A 13,192-nucleotide genomic window follows, 5' to 3' on the forward strand; every position below is an offset into this window, starting at 1 on the left:
ACTATTAGGCTGCTATCACACCAAAGATACGCAACGGCGACGAGACCGCGACGCGATTTAAATGCTAGCGACTTGTCGGCGACTGATATCCATGAAGACTTCACACCAACGCGACAGGACTACGACGCGACCGATACGAAATTTAGCGGTTTTAAGAATATATAGTGATTAAAGTCAGTAGACTTCAGTCAGTAGACAAAATGAGCTCTTCAAGCGAAGACGAATTAGCCGTTGTGTCGTATTTGCTCAGAAAAAAGCGAAAACGGAAATTTTGGGTTCATCCGTATATATCTAACAATGCGCGTCGAGGTGCGTTCAATTGCGCAAAAGAATTAATGTATGATGAAAAAAGGTTTCAATCATTTTATCGAATGTCAAAAGAATCATTTTGGATATTAGTTTCTACTACGGGTCCCGCTATTCAGAAAAGAGATACACACTATAGACGATGTGTGAGTGTTGAAGAAAGACTACTAATAACTTTGAGGTAAGTTTATTTGTACACGTACATTTATAAAACTTATTACATCAGCTATGTGCTTATTCCGTTAATGGAGAGAAAAGAACAGACTGAAGGTCAACAGATTGGGTACTCTTATTTGTTACAGGCATAAATAACGAAGCTGAAGAAACAGGAGGCAGCTCATAAAGATTAGGTTCTGGGGATAGTATGTGACTAGATGCAACAGAAGATGGATTAGAGTAGTGCAAAGATGGTGATTGAGAATGTAGTGAATGGGTTGCAGGAGAAAATGGAATAGGATTAAAAGTATTGCTATTTAATCTATCAATAAGTTGCAGAACTTGGCGCTTAAACTGCCTGAATGTTGTTTCCGGCATTTCATCAACTTCTGGAAGTAGTTAGGTCTTCGAGGATTGGATGAGATTTCGGACGCAGTAACTTTTTTTTTCTTAGCATGAAAAAACTCTATTAATGACTTGTCAACTTCGTTTAATTTGTCTGTCTTTCTTTTTTTTGGCATTGAGGTCTGAGATGTAGTAGCTCCAGTGGGTAACTCATTGGTTTGCGTATTTTCATTTAGAACGTTTTCCTGTTCTGTTATGTTGTCCCCATAATTTTCTTCCACAATAGTATCGCGTACAGATGGCGGCGATGGTACATTTCCATGCTCGATAGTATTAATTTTAATGTAAGGAAGAAGAAATTCCATATATTTGCCTAAATAGTAGGGCTTTCCTTTTTTTCCGGATCCGCTAGGAGGTAGTTTTCTCTTGCGGACAAAAACGGATCGTAAGTTTCTCCATTTTTCTTTTGCCAATGATACTGAAAAAAAACACAACATACCTATATTTACCAAGTGAAATGCTCTGATTTGATTATGGTTTTTATATTTTGCAGGTATCTAGCTACTGGAGACACATTTCAGTCACTATCGTTTTACTTTGCCAGAGGTCAAAGTACTATCTCAAAAATTGTTGCTGAAACCACTGAAGCTATATGGAATACCCTGAAACATGACTACATGAGCCTACCGCAAAAGGAGCACTGGAAGGCAATAGCCAATCGCTTCTGGGAAGTTTGGAATCTTCCAAATTGCTTAGGGGCCCTAGATGGGAAGCACATAAGAATTCAAAAAATTCCTAAAACAGGATCCTCTAATTTCAATTACAAAGGCTATCACTCAATTGTATTGATGGCTTGTAGCGATGCAGATGGAATTTTTACCACAATAGAAACAGGATTTGCAGGACGAAACAGTGACGGTGGAATTTTTCGAGAATCCAGACTCGGAAGATGGTTGGAAAGATTAGAAAAAGAAGGGCTGAATCTACCTGAAGACGCAGTGTTACCACATGACGAATCTGGACAGGCGTTTCCGCATTATTTTGTCGGAGATGAAGCTTTTCCCTTAAAACGTTATATGATGCGTCCATTCCCACAAAGGGTACTAAATAATTCAAGGCGAATATTTAACTATAGGCTCAGCAGAGGACGTAAAACAGTTGAGTGTGCCTTTGGTATGATGACACAAAAATTTCAAATTCTAAAAACTGCTATACTTTCTACTAAACATTTAAATATTACTAATATTGTGAAGTGCTGTTGTATTTTACATAATTTTATACGTACTAGAGAAGGACGTAAGTATCAGAATTTGATGCAAGTAGAAGCACTGGGAAATATTTGTACAAGACCAAGAGAAATAATAGCAGAAAACTCATTTCAAATGCCAAGACGTTCGCCACAAAATTTACGAAACTATTTAGCAAATTTCTTTATCACAGATGCAGGAGCACTGCCTTGGCAATGGCAATACTGCGTGTACGAACGAGAGAATTTTTAAAAAAAGTTTAAAGTGTTTTTAAATTACATTGCATTTAATAAATGTCCACGTTATAAAATACAAATATGTTCATAAAATTTATTTACCTGTACTATTTATTTCTTCTGCAACCTCACTCCATGCTTTCTCTGTTATATCTTTTCTAGAATACTCAGATATATTGTAGTTGTATAAGCAAGGAAACTTTTCAATAATTTGAACAAATCTGATATTATTCTGTTCTTCAGACATTGTAAATTTGCAAACGTCACTCGCTTTCAGTCGCAAGGAGACTGAGCACCTCGGTCGTATGCGACCGGTATCTGCGATATCGCGTCGCAGTCACGTAGCCGTAGCATTGGTGTGGACGTGCGCATCTAAAACTATTTGCCGCGACTACAGAGCGACGTCGCGTCGCGGTCTCGTCGCAGTCGCGTATCTTTGGTGTGATAGCAGCCTTAGGATTCAATGGCATTGTATAGTGCCAATTTATTTTGTAAAGCTTAGAAAAATCCTTGATCAGACTTTGATTAAATTCAGTTCCATTATCGGAAACTATGTTTTCGGGAATTTTGTAATTCGAGACAAATTGTATTAAAGATTGGTATACATGTAAGGCTGATAATGTTGGAAGAATAAAAGCTTGTCCAAATTTAGAAAAACTGTCACAAATAGTTAAAGCAACAACATTTCCAAATTTGAAAGTGTCAACATGAACTGTTTCAAAGGGTTTTTTCGGTGTGGGTGTAAGTTGTAGTTTAAAAGGCGGATGACGTTCATATTTAATTTGTTGGCATATTGCACAATTATTAATAGATTTCCTTGTATCGTCATTCATTTTCGGCCAGTAATATTTTGTTCGAAGTTGGTCTATCGTTTCTTTTATACCCCTATGATTAGTAAGTCCTTCATGTTGTGTTTTTATTAAACTTTTTTGTTTTTCTTCCTTAGTGACATCTATAAGTATTTTATTAGATTTTAATAACTTATAGGATGAATATTTAAACGTTTGTGGAATGAAATTACACATTTGCTTAAATAATGTGTCATTTTCATCATTCTGAAAATAATAGACATATTGACGTTTCGGTTCTCCGTATTGTTTGAGATGTTCGATGATTTGAGCTTCAAATGACTCATCTGTAACGTAAAGATACCATCTTGTCCTATTAACAGGTGTTTTAAATACCTTTTTGATTTCCATTCGCGGATTTGCGTCAACTTTTGTTACAACTATTTGACATAGGAAGTAATTAATCGGTTTTTCAGTAATATTGACTGACAATATGGGATCTTCAGCACTTGTGTGCACAGTTTCACCGTCATCGTCATCTTCGGAATCAACTTGACCAATAATCGATTGATTATCTGAAGCAATCTCTGTTTCGTCCGATGGTTTTGTGCTAGGTCCAGGTTCAGATTCGTCTAGTGTAGGATTTTTATTATATTTCCGCATGTAACGCAGAATCGGAAGTTCATCCGGGTCACTGTCAGACGATGACTCCGACATCTGTTTGTTACCACTGGTTTCGTTCACATTTAATTCGATCCTAGACAAGGCGACAGCATTTGTATTTTTCTTGCCTTTTTTATAGATGATATCGTATTCAAATTCCTCGAGTTTAAGTCGCCAACGAACTAAACGCGAATTAGGCTCTTTTAGGTTCATTAACCATTGTAGTGGTTGGTGGTCAGTAATGATCTTAAATTTTCTTCCAAATAAATAAGGGCGAAAATAGCGTGTTCCCCACACTATTGCTAAAAGTTCCTTTTCGATTACCGAATAGTTTTGTTCTGCCGGATTCAAAGTCCTAGATGCATATGCAATAGGTTTATCCTGTCCTATAGGACCTTGTGAAAGAACACAACCTATAGCGAAATTGCTAGCATCAGTTGTCAGATTAAATTCTTTAGAAAAGTCAGGATATTGTAGCAATGGTTCATTAGTTAAAATAACTTTACAATCTTCAAATGTTTTAATATAAATAGGGTCATTAACATTTATAGTTGCACCTTTACGAAGACAGCTAGTAAATGGTTTTGTTAATTTAGCAAAATTTGGAATGAACTTACGGTATTATCCTAACAAACCTAAGAAGGCTTTGATTTCCTTTGTGGTTTTAGGTATCGGGTAATGTAAGATGGCTTTAATCTTATCTGGGTTTGGTTTAATTCCGTCTGGTGTTATAATATGTCCTAGAAATGCAACTTCTTTTCTAAGAAACTCAGATTTATCGAGTTGGACTTTCAAATTATTTTCACGCAATTTTTCAAAAACTTTTTTCAAATTTACAATATGCTTCTGAAGGGATGTCGAGAAGACGATAATGTCGTCCATATATACAAGACAAATTTTATTTTGTAGATCTTTCAGGACGTTATCCATCACGCGTTGAAAAGTCGCTGGAGCATTTTTGAGTCCAAAAGGCATGCGTAGATATTCGTAATGCCCGTTTTCAACGTTAAATGCTGTTTTTTTAACATCATCTGGGTGCATTTCAATTTGATGAAACCCGCTCGCCAGATCTAAAGTTGAAAAATACTGACAACGACCTAATTTGTCTAAAATATCGGATATATGTGGTATAGGATATTTGTCATCGATGGTACGATCGTTAATTTTCCGATAGTCTACACATATGCGCCATTTCCTCTTTCCGGACGCATCCAATTTTTTAGGAACCACCCAAATTGGGGAGGACCATGGTGAATCGCTTGGTCTAATTATTCCTTGTTTTAGCATATCGTTAATTGGACGTTCTACTTCTGGTTTATGGATGAACGGATAGCGATAAGACTTGGTGTAAACTGGTGATTCGTCGACTGTTTTAATTCTGTGTTTTACTTGATTAGTGAAAGTGAGAGGAGAGTTTTCACGGTGAAAAATGTCGGTGAACGATCGACATAATTTTTCGATATGATATTTTTCTTCCACGTTCATATGGGATGTTCGAATCAAGTTTGTGATTTCATTTCTATCATTAAATTCATTCGGGGTACTTTCAATGGAAACATTGTAGATCTCAAAATTAGTAGAATGACATGATTCGACTGGTATTGGTTCGAAAAGTTGAATATCTTGAATTTCGTCACTTAAATTTTGAATTTCTACAGTAGCGTATCCATTGATTGCAGTAGTTACACATGCTGGAATTTTACATTTAAGAATTTTTGTGTCTATTATTATGATGTCTCCATTTTGAACATTTACTGGTATTTTAAAAGTTTCAACACTGCAAGGTTCGACTTGAGCATAAAATAAAAGTTTAGATTTTGATTCGTAATGAGATAAAGGTAGTCCTGCATCTGGTGTTGAAAGAACGTACTTTTGAAGATCTAATTTTACATTCATGTCTTTGAGAGTTTCATAGCCTATAAGGCCATCAAAGAAATGATGAAATTTAAAGATATAAAATTTCATATTTTTATGAGATGCAAATTCATTAAAAGCTGGAATTTCAATACAATCATCCCTGTTGGTAGTTTGGAAAATTGATGAAACAGTAAAAGGGTCTTTCTTTACAAAATTTTGAAAATATTTTTCTGCTATATCAGGGTTAATAAACGATTTTGTTGCACCAGTATCGATTAATAGCTTGAGAGGTGGGTTTGTTATTTTTACATATGGCAGATCTTTTTTGTCATAGATAGAATGTATCTCTATCTATGACAAAAAACCCTATCTAACCCTTTTTGCGTAACACGACCTCTTGAAAATTTTGATCTAAAGAATTTTCAGATTCAATTACTTCAGACGTTTCTGCAATATTTTCAGGAAAATCAATTTCAAGATTACTTGCAGATTCTGGCTGGTCCATATTTTGATAATAATAATACTCAGCGTTTTCGCAAGAAGTAGATGGGTCTGATACATCGTAGTAATAATAATAAGGATTAGGATCGGCTGTTATATTATTAACTTGAAATGGCTTTTGTGGTCTAAAAGGCTTAATAGTTCCATGAGATATGCCACTCATTGGAACTGGTTTTGGCAGATATTGAGCTCTCTGTGGATTTGGTTTCCACACGTTAGTTGGGTTTCTTGGAGGGCCAAAAACTTGACGATTTGTTGGAAAATGTTGAGGGGGTACTGGTCTCGGTTGAATATTAATTGGTCCACGAGGGAACGATGCTTGATTTTGAGGCATAAATTGCTGAGGTTGTGTATTATTGTAATTAGGCAAATATTGGTAATTTGGTAAAAATAAGTTTTGATGAGGATTATTACTGGTCCTAATCTGATGTTTAGGTTTGAACTGATTTTGATTTCCTTCAAAACGATTTGGATTTTGAATATGCCTGATACTACTTTCAGAAATTATATATTGTCTAGCTTCAGCTAAATCTTTTGGTTTCATTGCTCGAACTGTTGACCCTAATGGTTCCTTTAATCCTGCTAAAAATATTTTTAAAGCATGCAGATTATAAAAATCCTTTTTCACTCTGAATGTATTAATATCAGTTGCATCAGTATGGGTATCGACATAGTTATGTAAAGCACTTAAATTAGACATTACACGGGTATAAAATTGTAAAGAAGATTCATTGGCATGTTGTCTCAATTGATCTAAATCAAATAGTAAACCATTTTCGTCACGTTGATCTCCAAAATGAGCAATTAATGCACTTTTAACAGTTTTCCAATCTTTAGAAATACAAATACTGTATACTTCTCGGGCTTTTCCGATTAATTTTGCATAAATACCGTATATTAATGTAAGATTTTGAACACAATCAACTATCTCGCTGTTCCAGTAAGTAATAATCAGCTTATTACTGGTTTCTAAATAACTAGATAGTTCTAGAGGATTGCCATCAAATTTTGGGACGATATCTAAGAGTTTAGTATCAAAAACTGGTGGAGCCATTATTGGTAAACTTTTAGTAATAGTAAGGTTACTAAATAAATTTTCTAAAACTAAATGATCGTTTTCTGCAATAGAAATCGGTTGCTCTAAACCTAACTCGTTTTCACTGTTTTCCAAAGTGGAATCAGAAGAATTCGAGGAGAATGACATAGACAGGAAAAATAGATATAATCAAGGATAACTTACAGGAAGGAAGCCTTCATTCTTCTTTCTGCTGGTCGTACCGGTTTCTTCTATCTACCTTACGCACTACTTGTCCCGACGAACACGTTGAACAATGTTTCCGGTCCACTTTCTTAATAATACAAGTTCGATTTTCGAATAAACGGTTGAAACCGACGAGATTTTCGCGATGAAATCCTACCGACTGCGCCACTTTATGTTACTGGTTATTTGTAAAACCTTTTTAAAAAAAGATTATTTTATTAAAATAGTTACAAAATTAAAAATACTCATAAAACAAAATAGATGTTAATACAATAAAGTCTATGTCCATTCTGAATAGTGATTCCGGGGCCCGATGGATGGTCGCCGCAAAACTCCTGAGCTGGCAATATGCAAGAGTGGTCAAATATGCATAGTCTGCATAGTCAGGTGAAGACACACACATAACTCTGGCCACGACGACCTGCAGGTCCCTGTCCTCAGCAACAATTAGGGAATAGCTGGCGCCTTGGGACGTATCCGCCCCTCGACGCCGCTTGCCCAATTTCCCCTCAGGAGGCGTCATGCCATGCTGCATTTGCCTCTTGAGGGATCCTTTAGAACCCCTCTCTGAGTTCGCAGGTTTTGTCCCGGACCTCTTTGGGGGGTTTATGATTCCACGAGAGGGTCGTGAGGCCCCGGAACCCGTGCCGGACCCCTCAGAGTCCACCCCGGTGTTCCTGGCACTACTCGTCCCTCCAGTGACAGATTGTTTGCTCTTCTTTCGAAGGGCTACTTTGCCTCCCTGGCTCGTTCCAGCACCGCTGTGAGCCACGGGTGCGCCCAGGGGGGGCCCCCCAGTGCTCCCAGCCGCCGTCGACGGCCCCGGAATCGCGGCAGTGGATCCCCCGGTTAAAGCGGCAGCCGCCTGTCGGCATCGCCTCTTCTTCCGCTGAGATCCACTCTCGCGCTTGACAATGACCTTGATTTTGCCAAGGTCCTTCGATATACCTTCGATGTCCGAGTTTCCCTTAACGGGCTCCTCCGGCATCGAGGTACTTGTACAGGCCGGGCCCCCCGTAGTCCCAATAAGAGGGCCTACGTTGGAGGCGGCCGAATGTGTTGAGGCCGAGGAATTCAAAGACCCCTCGTCCTCCGAAGAAATTTCATTAATGGTATCCATATATTGGTCCCACGAGTAATGGGGAAATGTGGTCCGACGCCGTGGAGCCCCACACGACGCTAAGGCATTTATACAAGGGGGTGCGCCAGGTGCCCCCAGGTTCGTCGCTAGATGTCAGACCGCCTGGCTGACCATCCATCCCGTCAGCGCGCACGATACCTTGGGATTCAGAAGGTTTTTTATAGTGGTGCCTAATATCTACTCGGCCCAGGCAGTAAATCCAAGGTCCCCGTTTCCCGGGTTGCCCCGGGGGTTACGGTATGTAGCTGGTCCACGTCTGGATTTTACCGGGCTCATCCGGGTTTTTATTCCCTTCAGACCCGGCTATGTATCCAGATAACCTTGAGTTCCCCAAAGGGCCCTCAAGGCCGTTCCCCTATCCGCCACCTGGGGACGCGCCTGGCAGGTTGCTGAACCCCCGCAGAACTAGCTGCGGTACCAGGGGGGGTGGCCTTTTACTTGACCTTGATTGTTTATGTATAAGTTTTCGGGGAAAGTGTTGGTTAAATAGACCTACAACAGTGTCTGCAAAGACACTCCACTGTTCATTTACATTACATTTTTCTACATTATACACATCTAACCAGTCTTGTTCTTTTAGACTGTCCAAAAAGTTGAGTTTATTTATATCCGAAAATATTCTGGAGTATACCGGCGGTTCTTTAACATCTATCAGAAACTCAATTCTCTGGGCAGTATGGTCAGATACAAAGCTTTCAAAAACGTCAGATCTCAAAAAACCTGCACGCGAAAAGATGTTATCAATACAACTAGCACTATGTCCGAATATTCTAGTGTTTTCAAAAATTGTCTGATTTACATCAAAAGATCTCAGCAGTGACAGAAATTCTACTTTGTTTTTGTTCTCTTTTAAAAGTTCTACATTAAAATCGCCTGCAATAACTATTAGTTTGTTTTGTGAAAAGATTGTTGTTAACATAAGCTCTATTTTATCTAAGAAGAGAGATATGTCTCCCGAAGGTGGCCTATATATACAAAGAACAGTCATCAGTAAATGTCAAGTGCCTTCTTCATTACTGAAGGTTGGCGACAATACCAGCAAACTCCTCTCTATTTCTTGCTGCTCTCAATAGGGTGCATGTGTCTAATCCTGTCCACTCTCTTATATTTTTAAGCCATGAGCATTTTCGTCTTCCGAGTCCTCTTCGGCCTTCTATCTTTCCTTCCATAAGCAGTCTCAAAAGTTGATATTTTTCTCCTCTGTATACATGTCCCAGATAACCAGTTTTGCGCTTTTTCACATGTTGTAAAAGTTCCCTGTCTGTTCCCATCATTCTTAAAACATTTTCATTTGTTATTCTTCGGGTCCATGGTATCTTCAAAAGTCTGCGGAAGATACACATTTCAAATGCTTCCGGTCGCTGCATTATCCTCTTTCCCATTGTCCAGGATTCCGTGCCATATAAGAGGACAGAATAAATGACTTCACGAAACGGTATCGAGTATCGAGCGACAGGGTGGTATTCGTTAAGCCGCGTTGCCACGGGTAGAGTATCACGAACGTGAGCCACAGTCGTTGTTTCACGATTCAACTACTTCCATGACATGCTGTCGTGAGAAAGGTATACACAATAAGTGGTTATTTGCCAAAATGCAGTGCTTGATAGCAGACGCGTGCCAAGTAATGTGTGGAGTGATATCTGGCTGAATTTCAAAAGCCCTTTCAGCCAAAAAAAAAAACATAGACGATGGTGGACAAGCAGATGGATTCTGCAAAGGGGTTGTATCTCTTTGGGTAACGAAATCTCTGAGTTCCCTGAAGATTTTAGAAACTTGCTAAGGATGTCTGAGCATCATTTTCAGTATTTATTAGGACTCGTCAGCCCCAAAATTCAAAAAAATGACACAAATATGAGGGAAGCTCTACCGGCCAAGCTAAAACTGGAAGTAGCTCTTCGATATTTAGCTACTTAAAAGAGTCCCCTTTTAAAAGCTTGGAATATTTATTTAGGGTAATAACATTCATATCCTACTTGTTACGTAAATAACTATTATTAAGGTAAGTTAAAAAATACAATTTTAATTAAAGTAGTCTCGTTTGCAAAATAAGTATATATTTTTCTAAATAAAATACAAAATATGGTAATTTTATCGCATATCGGTAATTAATAATTGCTTATTGCCGAAGACAACTCAGCGATGAAATCTTCATCCATATTTGTCTGTGAAAAAACAGAATCTTGGGTCGATGTATTCTCAACCGATGGTGGCCCATACCGAGTAGTTTTGGAGTCACTACTGTAATTTGAGTTTAGAGAATGCGGCTCGGTGTTTATGTGGGAAATCGACGACGGCGATGGTTCCAAAATCATAGAAATTATAGACGCTTGCAGTGTAAATGATTGATCTTGTGGTAAAGATCGCAAGAGAGACGCTACGTACCTCCCAAAATGATCGAAGCAATCTTCTGCCGGTGCCGGTGCAGAAATACTAGCAGCGCGTTTGGAAATATCTAGCTTTTCAATCGCAGAATTAATATCATTTCCAACAGGTGTCGAACATGACTTCTTTTTGCAAAATGCTATTGGAGTCGAAAGTTGAAGTTTTCTTTTTGTTGGTTCGCTTAGGCATTCCCTCGATGGAGTTGGTTGCTCCTTCGATGTAGTTGGTTGGTCCTTGGATGTAGTTGGTTGATCTTCGTTGAATAATGGTTCTGACCCCGTTCCTTCTAGTGAAAGCGGCTCCTTATTTTCGGATTCAGTATTTTTTGCATTGCGTTTATTTACGAGATTCGGATCTTCCTGCAATATAGAAAAAAAACTGCCGTACTTATGCCTCATGTGATTTGGTAAATTTCTTTTATAAAACTAAGCAAAATAAAGCAATTTTGTTCTAGGTGCCAACTGAAAAAAATCAATGGTTGGAGATAATAAATGGATTTGAAACGAAATGGAACTTTCCAAAATGCATTGGAGCCTTAGATGGCAAGCATATCGGTATTAGAGCGCCCCCTAAGACTGGATCTGATTATTTTAATTATAAACAATCCTTCAGTATAATTTTGATGGCTTTAGTTGACCATGACTATTGTTTCACATATATTAATGTAGGGGCGAAAGGGAGAGCATCAGATGGTGGTGTGTGGCGAAACTGTAGTTTCAACGAAGCTCTGCAGGCAGATGTGCTCAATATTACCTCAGATGCCGTTATTGTCGCAGATGATGCATTTCCGTTAACAACATTTTTACTTAAGCCTTACAGTAAAAGAAATTTATCTAGAGCAGAACGCATTTTCAACTATAGGCTGTCAAGAGCTAGGCGAATTTCTGAAAATGCTTTTGGTATACTGGTATCAAAATTTAGAATATTTGAAAGGCCAATTGCTGTAAGTTTACAAAAAGTTGATAAAATTGTAAAAACCTGTTGTTCAATACATAATTCGTTACGAAAAACTGGCAATTGTTACGTGCCACCTAGCTTAATTGATTGTGAGGATGAAAATTACAATGTAATTTTGGGAACATGGAGACAAGATGTAAGAAATTCAGCTTTAACAAACTTGAGTCTTACGACTCATGACAGGAATCCGAGTAGATTAGCATTAGCCAAAAGAGATAAATATTGCGACTACTTTAACAATGCAGGGGCTGTCAAGTGGCAGTGGAACATGGTTGAAAACTAAATAATAAAAAGTCTTAACAGTGATTTTTTTTCAAATTTGTAATGACTATGATGTAGTTATAAACGCAAATAAAATCTTACCAAGTTTGAATGGGTTTCCCTTCCTTTTACATGCGGTCTGAGGAAAGAATCCATTAACTTAAACCACCTCACTTTAGGGATGTAAACATCATCCAAAGAACATCCAGACTTAATACTTTGTTGAATTTTTTTTAATTCTTGAGAATAGGAGCTACGTAAATTCTTGAATTTCATAATTACATGGACGTCTGTGAAATCATCAATTGCCATCGCCGATGCAATCCTTTTAGCTGCGGCTGCACGTGCATTTCGATTTTTATAATCTTCTCTCGTAGGATCCCACAAGACTGGTTCATTTTGATAAAATTCCTGGAACTTTAGGGTCTCTGCATCATTCATCCTTAAAATATTGGACGCCATGACAGACACAACCGTCCTCTTCGCCTGCTCACGATCGACTGCACGAAACAAAAATCAAACCGGTTTGATTTTCTCACGAACGAAATATTTTGGTTCGTGAAGGTTCGTTCTTCACGAACCTAAAGGTTGCCATGGGGAGTGGTACACAAAAGCGTGAATGACGTTCGTGATTCACTACCCGTGGCAACGCGGCTTTAGAAATGTCTTCATTCTCACGAACGTGGCTCTTGCGTTTTCAATTCGAGCTCGAATTTCGGTCTCTGGATCCAGGTCTTGGGTAACCCAGCAACCGAGATACCTGAATTTTCTCACTTCTTCTATTGAAGTACCATATATTCGTATATTGGCTTGTAGATTTTGATTTCTGCTGACGACCATCGTTTTGGTTTTTGCTGTATTTATTTTCAGGCCGTGTTGGTCACCTGATTTCACAATCTTGTCTACTAGCTCCTGTAAGCTTTCTGAAGTGTCTGCGAAGATGACAGTGTCATCTGCGTAGCGTATGTTGTTAAGTATTTTACCGTTCACCTTTATGCCAATTTCACAGTCCTCTAGCGCTTGCTGAAATATATACTCGGAGTAAATGTTAAATAAAAGAGGCGAGAGAACACAGCCCTATCGTACTCCCC

At 38.4% G+C, this 13,192-nt stretch overlaps 2 protein-coding genes across 2 annotated transcripts; both read right to left on the reverse strand.

Moving 5' to 3' along the window:
• Nucleotides 1–477: 477 nt before the first annotated feature.
• On the reverse strand, nucleotides 478–2,745 carry LOC145735633 (uncharacterized). Its single transcript, XM_081989623.1, has 2 exons — nucleotides 2,393–2,745; nucleotides 478–1,285 (listed from the first exon to the last, which is right to left on the reverse strand). The coding sequence occupies exons 1-2, from the start codon at nucleotides 2,535–2,537 to the stop codon at nucleotides 780–782; spliced, it is 651 nt and encodes a 216-aa protein (XP_081845749.1). The 5' UTR covers nucleotides 2,538–2,745; the 3' UTR covers nucleotides 478–779.
• A 7,802-nt stretch (nucleotides 2,746–10,547) lies between these two features.
• On the reverse strand, nucleotides 10,548–12,752 carry LOC145735479 (uncharacterized). Its single transcript, XM_081989394.1, has 2 exons — nucleotides 12,204–12,752; nucleotides 10,548–11,242 (listed from the first exon to the last, which is right to left on the reverse strand). The coding sequence occupies exons 1-2, from the start codon at nucleotides 12,561–12,563 to the stop codon at nucleotides 10,607–10,609; spliced, it is 996 nt and encodes a 331-aa protein (XP_081845520.1). The 5' UTR covers nucleotides 12,564–12,752; the 3' UTR covers nucleotides 10,548–10,606.
• Nucleotides 12,753–13,192: the final 440 nt, after the last annotated feature.

The sequence above is a fragment of the Ips typographus genome, linkage group LG11 (genome assembly GCF_016097725.1).
Source record: "Ips typographus isolate SLU linkage group LG11, UJ_Ityp_2.0, whole genome shotgun sequence".
NCBI classification, from domain to species: domain Eukaryota; kingdom Metazoa; phylum Arthropoda; class Insecta; order Coleoptera; family Curculionidae; genus Ips; species Ips typographus.

Bases quoted from the DNA above. Each gene is read 5' to 3' on its own strand.
- LOC145735633 (XM_081989623.1), bottom strand. From the start codon at position 2,537: ATGTCTGAAGAACAGAATAATATCAGATTTGTTCAAATTATTGAAAAG. The intron at 1,286-2,392 runs GTAAATAAATTT...GTTTTTTTTCAG, and splicing joins AGAAGAAATAAATAGTACAG to TATCATTGGCAAAAGAAAAA.
- LOC145735479 (XM_081989394.1), bottom strand. From the start codon at position 12,563: ATGGCGTCCAATATTTTAAGGATGAATGATGCAGAGACCCTAAAGTTC. The intron at 11,243-12,203 runs GTAAGATTTTAT...TCTATATTGCAG, and splicing joins GGGAAACCCATTCAAACTTG to GAAGATCCGAATCTCGTAAA.